Source organism: Buceros rhinoceros, unplaced genomic scaffold, assembly GCF_000710305.1.
Source record: "Buceros rhinoceros silvestris isolate BGI_N320 unplaced genomic scaffold, ASM71030v1 scaffold988, whole genome shotgun sequence".
Classification (NCBI taxonomy): domain Eukaryota; kingdom Metazoa; phylum Chordata; class Aves; order Bucerotiformes; family Bucerotidae; genus Buceros; species Buceros rhinoceros.
In genome coordinates this window covers 2,566-19,200 of record NW_010426168.1, presented here as the reverse complement: position 1 = coordinate 19,200, position 16,635 = coordinate 2,566, and the positions used below count along the sequence as shown (strand labels likewise).

At 46.6% G+C, this 16,635-nt stretch overlaps 1 protein-coding gene across 1 annotated transcript in view; it reads right to left on the bottom strand.

Moving 5' to 3' along the window:
- The window catches only part of C2CD3 (C2 calcium-dependent domain containing 3), a gene marked incomplete at its 3' end in the record, with an annotated part of 34,533 nt that overhangs the window by 15,340 nt on the left and 2,558 nt on the right, over positions 1-16,635 (bottom strand). The window contains exons 4-20 of the mRNA XM_010141377.1: positions 15,871-16,088; positions 15,624-15,756; positions 14,664-14,780; positions 12,742-12,886; positions 12,191-12,351; positions 10,990-11,205; positions 10,432-10,544; positions 9,254-9,372; positions 8,277-8,399; positions 6,645-7,100; positions 5,941-6,092; positions 5,533-5,776; positions 4,492-4,675; positions 4,049-4,229; positions 2,871-3,043; positions 941-1,061; positions 2-143 (exon numbers count right to left, since the gene is read on the bottom strand). Of these exons, the coding sequence (XP_010139679.1) occupies positions 2-143; positions 941-1,061; positions 2,871-3,043; positions 4,049-4,229; positions 4,492-4,675; positions 5,533-5,776; positions 5,941-6,092; positions 6,645-7,100; positions 8,277-8,399; positions 9,254-9,372; positions 10,432-10,544; positions 10,990-11,205; positions 12,191-12,351; positions 12,742-12,886; positions 14,664-14,780; positions 15,624-15,756; positions 15,871-16,088 (2,998 nt within the window). The remainder of the gene's footprint in view (position 1; positions 144-940; positions 1,062-2,870; positions 3,044-4,048; positions 4,230-4,491; positions 4,676-5,532; positions 5,777-5,940; positions 6,093-6,644; positions 7,101-8,276; positions 8,400-9,253; positions 9,373-10,431; positions 10,545-10,989; positions 11,206-12,190; positions 12,352-12,741; positions 12,887-14,663; positions 14,781-15,623; positions 15,757-15,870; positions 16,089-16,635) is intronic.

Genomic DNA, 16,635 nt, shown 5'->3' with positions numbered 1-16,635 from the left:
CGAACGCGGGGCAGAAAGAACAAGCCACAGCTCGCGTGTTGCGTCTCTCAGCCTCGGGTAGGAAGGAGAGGTGCACAGAGACGTAAGCGTTGACTCCCACACCTGCGTAGTAGTGGACCGAAGGGTTCTTCTGTGCCACAGCTCTTCATTCCGCATGGAAAAAGAAAAGAAGAAAGAGAATATATTATTATTATATTCTATAATAATATTATATAGGAGCCAACACAAATAAAGCAAAGGTTTCAGGTCTTCATGGTGAGAAGATGGACAAAACAGTGAATGGTGTCGGTCAAAACAGATGCTGGTTCCAAGGAGTCTGAGGTCATTCCACTTCAACTTCTCCGAGCACCATCCAGGAACATTCTCACCTTACAGAGTCTATGTGAATTAAGACGAATCGGGAGCTGCTCTAGTCTGACAGGAGCCATCCTTCTCTTAGGAAATTGGTTCCCTCTCTTCCAGCACTTCTTGAAAATCCCGTACTGGAACTAAGTTCAGGTGACACCATGCGCTTAGAGCAGCAGCTCGGTTTGTTGATGGTTCCACAGCAAAATTCAAGAAAACAAACCTCAGCTGGCTTTTAGATAGCACCAGTAACACCAGCATCCCCCGGCCCAACAGGTACCATTTTATATCAACTGATTTTTACATCAGCCTTTGGTGTAGAAAAATGTGGAAATGTAGAAAAATGGGCCTTTATAACCTCAATCCTTCTGCAAAATGAATGCAACCACACTGCTCTGCAGCTTGAGGGACAAAAATAACCACCGATGCTCTTTATGAAGTGATTCTCCCTTCTGCTCAGAGCCCAGCTGGAATCTCGGTCTCTGCAGATGGCAAGCTGGCCAGTGACAATTTGTTCTAACCACACATCTCAGCCTGCTGCCTCCAGATAAAGCTATTTTAAGAGAAAAATCTGCCTTTTTGGGTTAGGCTTTACCTAGCTGCTGCTTGCAAACCAGCTGCTCGGTGTATTTGTACAGAAAGAGAAACAGCCTGAGCAGTTCCTCCTGCTGCTGTTTTCACAGATCGCTGGTACCTCACGCTCACATCAAGCAAGCCTGGATTAAAGACAGGAAAGAAACAGAGTCATCAATTCTTAGTTATAACCCTTAATACAAAACTTACACTTTTAATGCAAAGCAATAATTCCACATGAAAACCACCGAGACTCTCTGTCCTTCAGCTAGAAGTTATGGCCCGAGACAGGAGGCACAGAAGGAAATTTGAAGCCCGACCTACTGGTGGTTGGATGGGATGGTCTTCCAGGTGACTTTATGGTGTAGGAAGCCCAGGAGGGGCTGTTTCACCCAGCCACGCTCTCATGTTTTTAAAAACTTTTAAAATATCCTACTGCAGGCTTTCGATGTGTCATTTTTAATAGCACTGCAGTGAGGAAACCTTCAGATTTTCTGTGGCCGCACGTGGAGAACTTATCACAAAACAACCGAAACACGCTGAACTCCCTCCCCAGTCCTGGATCTTCTTTACAGCTGTTTTTTGCAAGAAGCTGTCTCAGATTTCCTCAGGGACCTTCACAGAGCTGGCAGTGGTATGATCTGAAAGAATCCCAGCAGGACAGAACAAGGTCTCTGCTCATAACTTGTACCACGAACAGCCCTTCTTCAGATGGCCTGTTCCTGCCATAAACAGGAAGATGAGCGACAAACTGCGGCTTATTTAGTAGCTCAGCAGTTCAATAAATAGCACAAGCTTTTTAAAACTTGTACCAGTCTAAGGGTTGCTCATGGTTAGTTACGGATTCTTTACTTCCCTAGGTATGGTGATAGCAAAAGCTGAGAGGAAAAACTCTGTTTCACTAATTCACGGAATTCTTTCGGTTGGAAAAGCCCTTCCAGCTCCTCCAGTCCCCCCATTCCCCCAGCACTGCCAGGGCCCCACGAACCCCTGGCCCTCAGCACCACCTCCACACCGCTGGCAAACCCCTCCAGCCATGGGCACTCCACCACTGCCCTGAGCAGCCTGTTCCAATGCTTCACAACTCTCTCTGTAAAGAAATTCTTCCTACAGCCCTGGGCCCCCCCCCACTGCCCTGGGCAGCCTGGCACACGCCTGCACAACCCCAACGGGCAACAAATGCCTCCTCAGGGACAACCTCAACCTCCCCTGCAACAACTGCAGGACGGTTCCTCTTGTCCTGGTGCTTGTTCCTGGGGAGCAGAGACCAACCTCCACCTCATTGCTCCAACTTCCTGTCAGGGAGTTGTTGAGAGCCAGAAGGTCTCCCTGGAGACTCCTTTGCTCCAGGATCAACCTCCCAGGTCCCTCAGCTGCTCCTTGGTGCACTTGTGCTCCAGACCCTGCTCCATCTTCATCGCCCTTCTCTGGACACGCTCCAGACCCTCAAGGTCCTTCTGGCAGGGAGGAACCAAGCTGAACCCAGGAGTTCAGGTGCAGCCTCCCCAGTGCCCCCAGTCCAGGGGGACGATCCCTGCCCTGCTCCTGCTGGCCACACCAGTGCTGGTACAAGCCAGGATGCCGTTGGCCTTCTTGGCCACCTGGGCTCACTGCTGGCTCCTCTCCAGCCACTGTCACCGACCCCCTGCCAAGGCCTTTTCCCTGGGCAGCTTTCAGCTGCTCTTCCCCCACCCTGGAGCATTGCCACGGGTTGGGGTGACCCCAGGGGAGGACCTGGCACTTGCCCTGGTTGACCCTCAGTCCATTGTCCTCAGCTCATTGATCCAGCCTGGCCAGACCCCTCTGTGGAGCCTCTTGACTTTCAAGCAGATCAACACATCCACCTAACTTGGTGTCATCTGCAAACTGACTGAGGGTTTCCAACACAAGTACATTTTTATTTCCCTTGCCAGCAAATACACATAAAGTGAAAACCCACCAACCCTCCTTACCTGAAGACCGCAGATGAAATTCCCCTGAGGAATCAGACTGGGGGACCAATGGAAGGTTAAAATTCTGTATCCCTATTTCCTCATGTTGCTGCATGGTCACCATGGCACACAGCCGTGACAAAGGCAAGGTGCCTTTCGCCACCATCTGCTCTCTGACACTTGGGTAGTAATACCTGGTGAGACACAACGACGCAGCTTCAATCATGCTGTTTTGGTGGTAACAAAATGATTCTTTCTCTCACGACTGCACGTAAATCAACTTTAACTGGTGGCACAGCATCACAGCAAGAACTCTCTGATCTGGAACCTCGGCAGTATCTGAGCTACTTCCTAACAAGTACCTGTTGGGAAGCTTTTCCCATTTTAAATGTTGCAAACTGGCAAGAGGATGTTTACAGAATTCTTAGAAGTGCAGAAATTTGGTCCTTTTGCCCAAACCAGCCTAAATTTACCAGCCATTATCAGTGAGTGGTCAGGGCAAGGTGAAACCAGTCTAATTGCTCGCAGAAAATGGAACTAAAGCACGTTTTTGAAATGCCAGGTACTAACAACTGGTCACTTCGACCACTTCATCCCCAACATTAACACAAACTCATCCAGCATGTAATAATTCTCATGTGAACAAATTTTAAATAGCTCGGTGTGTTTACTGCAGGATTAATACATTATAATCATTATAATTATGCTTGTCTAAAGCCACCTGACTCCACGGTCTCTGCTTTCCATCACTAGTCATTAGTTTGGGCCAAGAAACTACAATCTGAACTTCTAAACATTTTCTTTTGTACTTGGTGACTTGTATTAGGGAAAAAGAAACTCTAAATAATGAAATTATATTGGCAAGGAGCTATTAATTTAGAATTAATCTAGAATTTAGATGTGCCAAGTGTTTAAACATTGGTTTTAGATCACTATGCTCATAACAAAGTGGAAAAAAGTGAACTAAGAGCACACACTTTCTAATGAACTTGTGAGAAATCAGCACTCTTGGGGGGGAAAAGGCTCACGTATCAAATTCAGCCTAAACTGCAGATATTCGTCACCAAAGGTTGATGAGCTCTCCATTTTATCACTGATTATTAAATATCCACCATGCAGCTGGAGATTTTCCAATAACAGACAGGTCTCTATCTGCATTGCTGTGATATCTACAAAGAGCAAACGATGTTTTCCTGTACCTGCACCAGACTTCAAACTGGATTCCTCCTCCAGCTGCTCCCGGTGCCATAAATGCGCTGACCAGGAGCCTCTGCACCGGAACATAAGCAGGAACCACCAAAGAATGATGATGCTCATCTTTAAAGACGGGCTCAGGGACGCACAGAGTGGTTGCTGTGCGGAATGGCTTTACTTTGACCCCTACAAGTCAAGCAGAGCTTGTTCAGAACGGTTACACTGGCAGGTTTCAACCTTTTTTTTTAGTTGCAGTAATTCAGAAGGCAGGACCTGGGGAGTGTTTAAATCCTCCTGCTCTTCTGAGTTTCTCTCACAAACCTGCTACAAACAACTCACTGCATTATGGAAGCTCATATAAACCCTCTTATTCAGCAAAGAAAACATTTCCGAGCAATATTTAACGGATATGGTGCTCTAAGAAAGGATTTCTCAGTGAAAAACTTACCATCCTCCTGCAGTTCAGGTCCCCGCAGTGTGCCACAACCAGGCTCCTGAACTGGGAAATAGTACTGGACGTAGCAGTCAGCCTCTCCCCAGACGGTGGACTGTAAGGGGGTGAGGCCTTTCACGCCCTCCACGTGGATCTCAAACACATGCTCCAGCAGGTCTTCCCCTTCTTGCTCGAAGTGCTGAGAAAACAAAGGAAATACATGTGGAAAAGGCAACCCTCTAGGACACAGCATAGGAGAGGACTGGGAACATGGGATTCTAAGAAGCCTGAGACGGGAGCTCAGAACCACCCCCTGCTATTTTCTCCCCAAAGTTCACAAATTTTATCATTGGATAGTGCAGAACAAGGCTGAGAGAGTGAAGGTTTTCTAGAGTTTTATTTATTTTTACTGGACTTGTCACGTAGGTTGAAGCAGTGGATACGCAGGGCAGTAAAAAGGGCGATAACGTCAAGACAGGTGAGGGAGAGTGGCTGAGAAAAGAGGGCAAACTATAGAATCATTGAATCCTTTGGGCTGGGAAAGGCCTTCCAGCTCCTCCAGACCACCCGTTCCCCAGCACTGCCAGGTCCCCACTAACCCCTGGCCCTCAGCACCACCTCCACACCGCTGGCAAACACCTCCAGCCATGGGCACTCCACAACTGGTCCCCACTAACCCCTGGCCCCCAGCACCACCCCCACACCGCTGGCAACCCCCCCCAGCCATGGGCACTCCACCACTGCCCTGGGCAGCCTGGCACACGCCTGCACAACCCCAACGGGCAACAAATGCCTCCTCAGGGACAACCTCAACCTCCCCTGCAACAACTGCAGGACGGTTCCTCTCATCCTGGCGCTTGTTCCTGGGGAGAAGAGACCGACCTCCAACTCCTCACTCCAGCCTCCTGTCACTAATTCTGCAAAGAACATGATAATTTATAACAAACCTGACTCTGGCATCAAAAGAGACAGGGATCACTGGTTTATTAATGAAAGCACTGGTAAAATCTTCTTCACGTGTCCCTAATGACAAGAAAGGGAATTACTGATGGATACCATTGTGGGCTTTGTCGGAGGAGGGTCCAGGGAATGGGAAGGGTGCTGTGTGACGGGCGGTACTGCTCCCGCCTCATTTTTCAGCCTTTGCAGAGCCACTATTTGATCAGCTGAGCCCATGGCCAGAATGACCCTCAGGCTTCCACTTCTGCTGCCAGTAAAAACATCAATCACAGGCATATAGCTGTCCACAGCGACCACGGGATATTGAGCTTGAAGGAGCAGGTGGGTAACCTTGGGATCTCTAGAACAGATGAAAACAAACAAACAAACCAAAAACCCAGCAATGAGAATGAACCATCAGCCACTTTTCCCAGGCAGCCACTTTGATCTCAGCCCCTCCTTCCCTTCCTTCTCTGAGCCTCAGGAATTTCCCCACTCAATAAAATCCAGAACAGAGATGTTTACTTGAAGGAGATGTAAAACTGATGCAGAGGGAGTTTCACCAAGCCCAGCAGTCTGTCACTTCCAGGGCTTCCCATCTTGTTCCAGGCTTCGATAACCATGACGTTGTTCTTCAGCCGCTCCAAGCGTTTAGAAGTCAATGGAAAAGGCATCACCTGAAGGAGTTCAATGCCGAATTAGTATGTGGGATACACTGGAAGTGCAGAGCAGTCTAGTAACGCTCCATTATTCCAGCCTACAGGAAGTTTCAGCATATTATTAAATGCCTGAAATTCTGCTGTTTGCCGGGGAAAGGCTCTGACCCATCCTTCTGTGTTGATATATCTATTGCAAAGGAAAAAAAAAGGACGCTGAGCAAAGGAACAAACAAACAAATAATCCAAGCGTACATGTTAGGATGCCATGAAGGTGCCGTCAACAATGTGTTTTCTTGCCAAAATGGAAGAAAGGAGAAGTCAACCTTTTTTTTAAGTGTTAACCTAAACTTTTTGACTATTTCTCCTTTATACTTCAAAAATCTCCTTTATTATTTGATGATTCATTTCCACCTGTGCAATCCAGCCAAAACATACCAAAATTCCTTCTAATATACCAGGACAGAGCCAAGCAGAGAAGTTCCTCCACACAGAAAAGCGACTCACTGTTGAAATATGATTAGTGTGGACAGCACGTTCCAATCAGTGTTAAGCAGAAGACACGGCACTTGCCTGAGAAAAATGAAACGCGGGTTGCGTTGTGCCCCATATGACAGCAGATCTTGTGGCCTCCTCAGTGCTGAGCAGTTTGCAGATCAAATACACGTTACAAGAACTGCTGAGCCCAGGGTCTTCAGCACCAAAATCCTTTCCGTCAGGCACCATCAACAGCACGTGCAGTAACAAGCCATCCTCTTCGGCCGCGGTTATTTGTGTCAGCAGGTTTTGGGCTGCAGAATTTGGTGGGTGTATGACGCTGGCACTGGCTGCTCCTGTTGCCTGAGAGTCTTCACAGTAGTGAGGTTTCAAGCAGCGAGGGCTCTCCGTGTTTATGCTCCTCCCATTGGGCTCCTGGAATTCCATCCGGGGACTTCTTACAGCGTGAGCTGGGATTCGCTGCACAGCTACAGCAGATCTGGCAGCAGTGCAGGTGAAGTCTTTGTTGTCAGCTGCGAGCTCTAAGGCTACCTGCATGGCGCAAGGCAATGAGGGATCTTCAGAACCACAGGATTGTTTGGGTTGGAAAAGCCCTTTCAGCTCCTCCAGTCCCCCCATTCCTCAGCACTGCCAGGGCCCCACTAACCCCTGTCCCTCAGCACCACCTCCACACCGCTGGCAAACCCCTCCAGCCATGGGCACTCCACCACTGCCCTGGGCAGCCTGGCACACGCCTGCACAACCCCAACAGGCAACAAATGCCTCCTCAGGGACAACCTCAACCTCCCCTGCCACAACTGCAGGACGGTTCCTCTCGTCCTGGTGCTTGTTCCTGGGGAGAAGAGACTGACCCCCACCTCACTCCAACCTCCTGTCAGGGAGTTGTTGAGAGCCAGAAGGTCTTCCCGGAGCCTCCTTGGCTCCAGGATCAACCCCCCAAGGTCTCTCAGCTGCTCCTCAGTGCACTTGTGCTCCAGACCCTGCACCAGCTCCGTTGCCCTTCTCTGGACACGCTCCAGACCCTCAAGGTCCTTCTGGGATTGAAAGGCCCTGTATGTGCAAAGACCAAGGGGCTGGAACACAAACTGAAGTAAATGTGCCATGTGTTTTCTTCAAGAACTGTGTAAGATCATCACCCGGAGGCTTTTAACATAGTGTCCTGTGGTTGAATTGCCTCTTCGTGTCATCAAGTTTTGCAAGAGAAATAGTTAGACTGGTGTGAACGAAAACATGTGTGAAAGCAACGAAGAAACAGCAGAACAAGGGTTAAAGGAACTGCAAGTGTTAATCACTACAGAGCATCATAGATCTGCTGGATGCATTCACAGGAGAGACAGCAAGAAGGGGAGGAACAAACTGAAATCCAGAAGATAAGGTAACAGGAGAAAGAAGATTAAAGAAAAACATTGGAGTTACAAAATGCCCAAATAAGGAAAACAAAATAATTGGCCTCAAGAATTTTGCCTGTGATTTAGGAAGAGTTGAGACATGACCTTGCAGCAAAAGATTCCAAGCAGTATCTGCTGCTAAAGGGTATGAAGACCGTGTCCAGAGATGAGGAGTTCAAGGCCATTTGTGAGAGAGACCTCCTGACGTGATAAGGTGGTGCGATGGACAGGGAGCATCAGGCGTCTCTTCTGAGAACACTCAGCCAAAATTAGTACCTACAAGCTGTTTAATTCAACCTCTGCGTGGTCACACACGTACCTTCAGTGCTCCAAACTGTGCCTGACCTCCCTCCTTCTCCACAGGTATCTCGCAGCTGAGAGTAAGCGGCTCGGACTGAATAACCCGGCACAAGGCAAGCGCTGCTGAGCCGATGGCCACGGGCTGCAGGCAAAAAAACAATCCACTCTGCAAGATTGCTGTCAGCTTTCAAGAACTAAGGGTGTAATACAAAACAAAACCCTTTGGGAAAGCCCTCCCCACTCCTACACCATTAGTTCTACCAACAGGGGTTCATAAGGAAGTTTCCCTTAGTTCCAATTTCAAGTCTCACTAGGACGAGAATAAGGAAAATCCTGCAACAGTCCCAGGTTAGTGCAAAAATGAACATTCCAAGTAACTGAGCAAAATTTCCATATTTAAAGCTGCACGTGATGCCCCCATTAAAAGAAAAAGCTCCTCCTAGAACAGATGGGCAGATGTCCTGGGTGTCAATGCCAACAAGCTGAGTTAACACCTCTCACTGCCTTCATCACGTGCAGATGATTATGCAAATATTTTTAGCAAAAAGATCCTTTTTTTCCTCCCCCAAAAATGCACAAGTTGCACCTGTTTCTCACACTCCTCGTTCCTCCTCTTACCCTGGGCAGAGTAATGACACCAACTACATCTACATTAACTCCTTCTACAAGCTTCTTGATGAAGATTATTGCCTCTAATTGATCCAACACACTTCAAGAGCATCAGTTTTAAAGCTGAGGGAAGGAAAACTCTTCTCACACTCAGAAAATCATTTAGCTGGGTTACAAGATTGGACAGGAATTAGTTCAGCTTATGGCATCTGCACACAGCGTCATTTCCCTTCCTAACATTTGGCGCTGGTTGATTAAGAAGCAGCTCAGTCGAGCCACGTTACTTTGTTTGGCCTCTGATGGTTTGAGATGGCAGCAAAAAAAAAAAATCCTCAAAGGATTTCTTTGGTTTTCAACACATGAATTACAATCAACTTTCACAAGTACCTTTTTCTGTGTGCTTTTTCGCATGTAGATCTTAAAAGTGAGGTCAGAGCTCCACCAGTGCTCTACCAGGATCCCACCGAACCGGACAGGGAACACGAACCGCTGCTGGAATTTCACCACTGCAAGGAAGACAGAGCCTCGTGAGCTGCCTTCAGAACCTGTCTCTGGAGTTGGGTCAGGAGCAGAAAAATCTTCAGCCTCAGAACAGGCAGGGTGAGCTGAGACACACGAAGTGCAGAAGGTATGAGAGGAAAGCGATGGCACTTCTGAGAAGGACAAACACGTCAAGAGCGTTTGCACGTCTGTTCAAATCAGAGATCGAGTACAGCTGATGGGCAAAGGGCTATTGCTGGAAGCTCTCGAGGTTTCAATCTATTAAATTATGTTACAACTCCGTAGTTAATTTACCTTTTTTTTTGTTGTTGTTATTCACAGGAGTAATAAATAGCCAAAATAAACTGAATAAAAACCATCCTTCCTGTGGCGATTGCTCTGCTATACACACAATTGTTTAATTTTGCATCACCAAGCCCAAAGTAAACTGTTCTTCATTTCCCAAGGCCAGGAAACAGTAATATGCCCTGGAATTCCAGTTTCTGGGAAGGCTGGGCAGAGAGGATGTAGCTCACACAGCATCCTCTGCCCACTGAGAAGAGGAACGTGACATAAACTGTTCTCAGGGGTACAAATGCTGTTGACTCTTGGTAAAGAGATGAATGTAGCCCAGGACTCCAGTTCTCTTGGCTCCCGCAGACTCCCTGAGCTCCTGCAGATGTTACATGACATACTTCAGCATCTGGAAAAATTACTTCTTTGAGACCTATCTCTGATATTTCTCAAAGTACTTTATCATCCTCATGCCATTGCTGAAAGGGTATTGGGTTTATGTCAAAATGAAGGAACGGGCTTACTGACCTGTTATGTCCCTAGGAAAAGGAATGGGAAAATCCCAATAGGAATATTTCTTAGAAGCAAAAAAAAAAATAAAGAAAATAAATCACTTGGCTTCCTCCTCCCTGAGGGGCACTCTACTCCCTGCAGCACAGCAGCTCTCTGCCTCTCATCACGCTATATTTTTCAGGCAGCAAAGAAAATACATAGAAAATGCCACTAAATAATTTCTAAGAGATGAAGGAGTTGACAAAACTAAATACAAGGGGGAAAAACACTGCTCTTACCATCATCTGAGATTTTGCTGGAAGCTATTCGTATTACTTCGGTTGTTATGGAGACCTGTCCTTTGGCATCCCTGGAGGCTCCCATGGGGAAGTGGTACTCCACGAAGAAGGTGCTATGAATAAAAAAAGAGACTGGATGATGATAATCCATCACGAATTGAATGTACATAATGAAACCGAGCAGAGCAGGCTGTTTTTGTAGTCACAATTTATTGTTAATCTCTTTTTTTCAGAATAATTGAACTGTTTACTTCATTAATCCCTTCAATACATCATGTACGTATCAGATTCTCCTCAGAAAAACCCTCTTTTGGTTTCAGCGTGCTGCAAAAAGCACATTTGCACTTCCCCAAAATCCCAGAAAAAGCTCAGCCTGAAGTGAGCCCACATCAGGATAAATTCTTTGCAACTTTCAGAACACAATTTCCTGAGAGGAGCAGAGAAACGGAAAAGCTTTGGAAGCCTGGAGAGCTTCGCTGAGCTGGGCTACACACCAGACCACGGAGAAAACAACCTCCAAGGCACAAGAAACAAGCTGGTGAGAAGCAACCCCCTTACCACTTATTAACTGACGCGGGCCGTGGAGGCTTCCCCATTGAACTTTTCTTTCTTGGGGTGATCTGGATGCTCTCAGGAGGGATTTTCAAGCTGTCGACTATGACTCTGGCAAGGTGAATTCGCTCCAGCAATGCCAACCGCTCTGTGCTCAAGGCTGTGACACGAGCTGCTTCTATGTGACATTCTGGAGGCGCAAGCAGTCGAGTAGGAGAGTGGCTGAAGAGATAGAACGGCGCATCAGGCCTACAGGAACATTCTTAATGCAACCAAGGAAAGGGAGAAGTGTAGCTGGGTGGGATGCTATTTAAAATCTGCTCATGGTTCATTAAAATGCACATTTAAATGTATTTTTTACAACAAATTTGGTGGTCATAAACAAAAACAAGAGAGATCAGACATGGACAAGTCGCTGCCTCAGAGGAATGGCCACAGGATTTGTGTCCTAATGGAAAATCCCACCAGCACTTTAAGACTTGTGCATGATTTTGTACTGGTACCTCTGGAGACAGGAATTTTACCTGGATGTAAAAAAAGCAGGATTTGTAAGAAATGTTTCAGAAATCGTTGTTTGGAGCTGGATTGGGGGAAAAAAAACCATCAAACCTTAATAGGGACTGGTGTTTTACAAGTGAAGTTTGGTAACTGGATTTTTAGAGACACTTTGGTCCATTCATGAAAAAAAAGGGAATAATTCAATTTAGATCAGGCCAGAGCATTTTATTACAGCTCTAGGAGAGATCACAAGTCAGCAGAGAAACGGACTCTGCTGGTGTGAACCCTGATCCTTTTATACACACATAGCGCAAGGACGGATAATGGGATGTGAGTTATTCCACACAATGGCCACAGAATGGCACAAAACTGGCCTGGGCTCTGCTTTTTTTCAGCCCAGGGTCTAATTCAGCATGAAGGTTACACAGTGATGATTGTTTCAGTAGCCCAGGTGAGAGTTTCCACAGCTCAAAATGTTACTACTGGCCTAACCCATGGTTTGAACTAACTGCATCTCAACAGTTCCCTTAACAACATGGAGCAACTCACGGGTGATGCTGGTGCTCCGCCGTTCCCAGAGATGCTGTGAAAACTCCCCCCCAAAGTGGTTATTCAGTGTGATAACGACAGCATGCCACAACCTAGGTGTGATTCTTGCTAATGACGACGAGGAAGATGTTGCAGACAAGTCACTTATGAAACTATTTACCTGGGTTTCATTTCTGTCACCTTCTGATGATGATCAAAGGCATTAGAATCCTTCTGTGGCATCACTGCCTCAGCTTTCTTAAGAGCCTCTGTCTTGGCGACTTTTCTGGAGGATTTAACATCATCATCGCTGAGGAAATCACTTAAACTGGAGTCGGATTTCTGAACCAGAAATAAACACACAGGGAAGAGGAAGTTCACTATCGTCGTCATGAAAGACACACAATGGTCATGACTCGTAAAGACAAAACAACTTGTGGATTGAATAATTCAAAACAATTAAAATGGTATCAACGTTTTTCAGAGGTTTAGAAAAAAAGGAGTCTTCATAGATAGCCTCAACCACAGCAATTCCCAAACTTGCTGCCTGACTCTGTGGTCTTAATAGTGTTCTTTTAATAATGTTTATTTTAAGCGATGTTCTCACAAGCTGCTGTGTGATGCTTAACTCCTCAATAATACTGAAATTTGTAGCCTTTTATTATATGTAGTTGCTATTTTCTTCACTTTAGGGACTACATATTAAGGACCCTCCTTCTGCTCTCCACTTACAGGAGTCGTGTAAAAAAGACTCTCCAGCAGGCTCTGGTCATAGTGGGGATCGTTGAGTTCACTGTCGTACACCTCGCTCCCGAGTGAGAGAGACTTCAGAAGGGAATCTGCCTGATCCCAGAAATGCACAGGAGACAAATCAGTGCTGTGGACATGAGAGAAAGAAACATAACTCAGTGTCGCCTGTTCTGCAGTCAGTGTCTTATGAATTCTGACAATATTGTCTATTCTGTATTGCCCAGGTGGCCAAGACACCCAGCACTGGTGTGTCCAGCAGGAGCAGGGCAGGGATTGGCCCCCTGCACTGGGGACATTGGGGAGGCCAAACCTCGACTCCTGGGTTGTTTGGGACCCTCCCTGCCAGAAGGACCTTGAGGGTCTGGAGCGTGTCCAGAGAAGAGCAACGGAGCTGGAGCAGGGTCTGGAGCACAAGTGCACTGAGAAGCAGCTGAGGGACCTGGGGGCGGGTTGATCCTGGAGCAAAGGAGGCTCCGGGGAGACCTTCTGGCTCTCAACAACTCCCTGACAGGAGGTTGGAGAGAGGTGGATGTTGGTCTCTGCTCCCCAGGAACAAGCCCCAGCACAAAAGGAAACAGCCTCGAGTTGTGCCACAGGAGATTTAGGTTGGCTGTCAGGAGTCTCAACAACTCCCTGACAGGAGGTTGGAATGAGGTGGGGGTTGGTTTCTGCCCTCCAGAAACAAGCACCAGGACGAGAGGAACTGTCCTGCAGTTGCTGCAGGGGAGGTTGAGGTTGTCCCTGAGGAGCGATTTGTTGCCCGTTGGGGTTGTGCAGGCGTGTGCCAGGCTGCCCAGGGCAGTGGTGGAGTGCCCATGGCTGGAGGGGTTTGCCAGCAGTGTGGAGGTGGTGCTGAGGGCCAGGGGTTAGTGGGGCCCTGGCAGTGCTGGGGGAACAGGGGGACTGGAGGAGCTGAAAGGGCTTTTCCAGTGACTCTGTGGATTTGTGCTCCCAAAACAGCCAATCTGCGTTTATACAGCGCTTGGCCCAACCTACCACGTGTTTGTCAGCCAACCTGATGGGTTATCTCCTGATGACCCCCATCATAAAATCTATCTATTAATATCTACTGATAGTAATTATCTTTAAGTGCTTTATAACTCAGAATGCTTTAAGACACCAGTAACACTTAGGGACAGTTCACTTCAGTAAAAACCAAACACAAGCTGTCTCTGAGCAGGTAAACACAGGCACCTTTAGAATGCAGCTGGCACAAGTCGGGTGTTGTTCGGTTCAAGGGTTTGAGTTCAAAACCTCTTCATGATCTACTAACACTTCAGCATCACCCAGTGATAAACCACAGGAAAAAACAAGCGCAGGATGCAAGAGATGAATTGTACCTGAAGCCAAATGCTTCATACACCCGATCTGGACACAATCTAAGTGTCAGTTATGCTCTTGCTACATAAAACAAGAGGAAAAAGTCAATTTAATATTTGGAGAAAGATTAAAAAGAACTATTGGTTCCTCCTACTTTTAATTTCCAGACTGCAAGTTCTTCAAAGAAACAGTTTGTATCATATACTTCCTACCATTTTAGGACACAACAGCTACAAGTATTAAATATTTAAATTAATCGAATTAATCTAGTATCTTAATCTAGATCTAATACATGAAATATCTCAATTTAATCAAATTAATCTAATATCTTAATCTATACCCAATATATTAAGTATCTTAATTTAATCAAATAATTTCATCAAAGATGGTGGTTAATTTTGCTGACACGATTTTTATGCCAAGGGACTCAGAGCTATTGAGTTTGCCAGAGTTGAGCTGAGGTATCAAACACCTCCCCTATGATTCACCAGTTACGTTTCCAGAAATGTGAAGCCCTTTAAGAATCGAGAGGCATTTTTCAGGGCTCAAATAAGGACAATCAACCCCCAGGGCATCACACCCACCTGCCCAGCAGTAACTCTATTGCTCTCTCTTCAGAGCTTAGGTCCAATCGCTGACCTGAAACTTCAGAGGGATCTTCAGGAGAGGGCACAAAATTCAAGTCCAGGCCTTTGGGGCTCCTGGATAACAGCAATGGCAGCACAGAGAGCATAGAAAAGAAAAATAAAGGTATTAAGGCATGTTTGAGTTAATCTATCACAGATAAAAAAGGTTAGGTCCAACCTGCTCCAGGTTGTGGCTTAAGCTCCAGGTACACAACAACCTTCTGCAACCCTGATGAGGAGAGGGGGGCTGAGAACAACGAGGAAGATGTTTATAAATAATGCTCTATCGATTTTTCCTGGAAAGCCCAAAATCATCTATTTTGAAACCAATTGGAATAGTTTGAGCAGAAATAATTTCAGTGGTGGCTGCAACAGCATCATTGACTGTCAAAGGCAATGACATTATTTCCTGGTTTACAGTGGAAGGCAACATTAATATTTTTCCAAAACTGATGAATTTAAGTTTCTCCTGTAAAAACATACATTTATCTCACTACTCCCTACTCCTATATTTCAATTACCCTCAGTGGAAAACATTTACCAAACAAAACTGAGTTACAAGTTGAAAAGGCACAAACACTTACTACTCTTAGTCCTTACCAGTGTTTAACACCTCCTTATCGAATAACTCGGTACTAAATACAAACACAGAGTGAAACAAAATGCAAATCAGTGCCTTGAGTCAAGGCTGTCTACACGGCGATTAAATTCAAGTCACCAAATGGAGACTTTTACTGACAAGCAGAAATTTAGTTTCCCTTTTGAGCCAGAATACTCAAATACATCACATGAACCTTTGTATTTCAAGTTTTCCTGGTAAGGTCTCAAAATTGATAGTTTGGAACTTTATGTGACCTCCCCCTTTTCCAAGTTCAATCCCCTCTTTTCCAGGCTCAATCCCCCCTCTTCCAGGCTCACTTTGCTGGTGCTTTCAAATCCTCTCTCTCTCTAAAAGGAACCACTGTGTTCAGGTCGCTGTCCACGTCTGGGTTCAAACTCATTGCAGACACCACCATGGCATCCCGCAGTTTATTGCCTTGATCCAACAGAGCTGAGAAATAAGCAGAAGGATTAAACCTCAGTGTTCAAAAGCAATCACAAAGCAATGCGTTATCACAAGCTACTGGTTGTGAAATCTAAAAGATGATGCCCATGGTACACAAACCTGACAGCAGGTCTTTGGTAGCCGGGTTATGCAAGGAGAGCACCCGCACATTTGTTCGAGGAGGTACTTCAGGATCAGTGCTGGTGGGAAACAGCACTTGCTGTTTGGAAGAATTCGCTTTCAAATGCTCATCTGGTAAAATCAGGGGATGAGGAGAAGTGGAAAAAGTGTCCTTTATGTTCTCAGAGTTCTCTTCAAAGAGCAAATGGTCCTTTCCTCTCCTGAAAAACGGAACATAATTTCAGTAACAACTAAAGTGGATAAGTAAAATGATTCAAACCTCTTCAAAGTCTCCCTAGCACTGCAGCTGCCCCTCTTCAGTACACAGCAGTGTGCCCAGGTGGCCAAGGCGGCCAACAGCATCCAGGCTTGTCCCAGCACTGGTGTGACTAGTAGGAGTGGGGCAGGGATCACCCCCCTGAGCTAGGGGACACTGGGGAGGCCAAACCTCGACTCCTGGGTTCAGCTTGGACCCTCCCTGCCAGAAGGACCTTGAGGGGCTGGAGCGTGGCCAGAGAAGGGCAACGAAGCTGGAGCAGGGTCTGGAGCACAAGTGCGCTGAGGAGCAGTTGAGGGACCTGGGGGGGTTGCTGATCCTGGAGCAAAGGGCGAGCTCTAGGGAGACCTCCTGGCTCTCAACAGCTCCCTGACAGCAGGTTGGAGCAATGAGGTGGGGGTCAGTCTCTTCTCCCCAGGAACAAGCACCAGTATGAGAGGCACCATCCTGCAGTTATTGCAGGGGAGGTTGAGGTTGTCCCTGAGGAG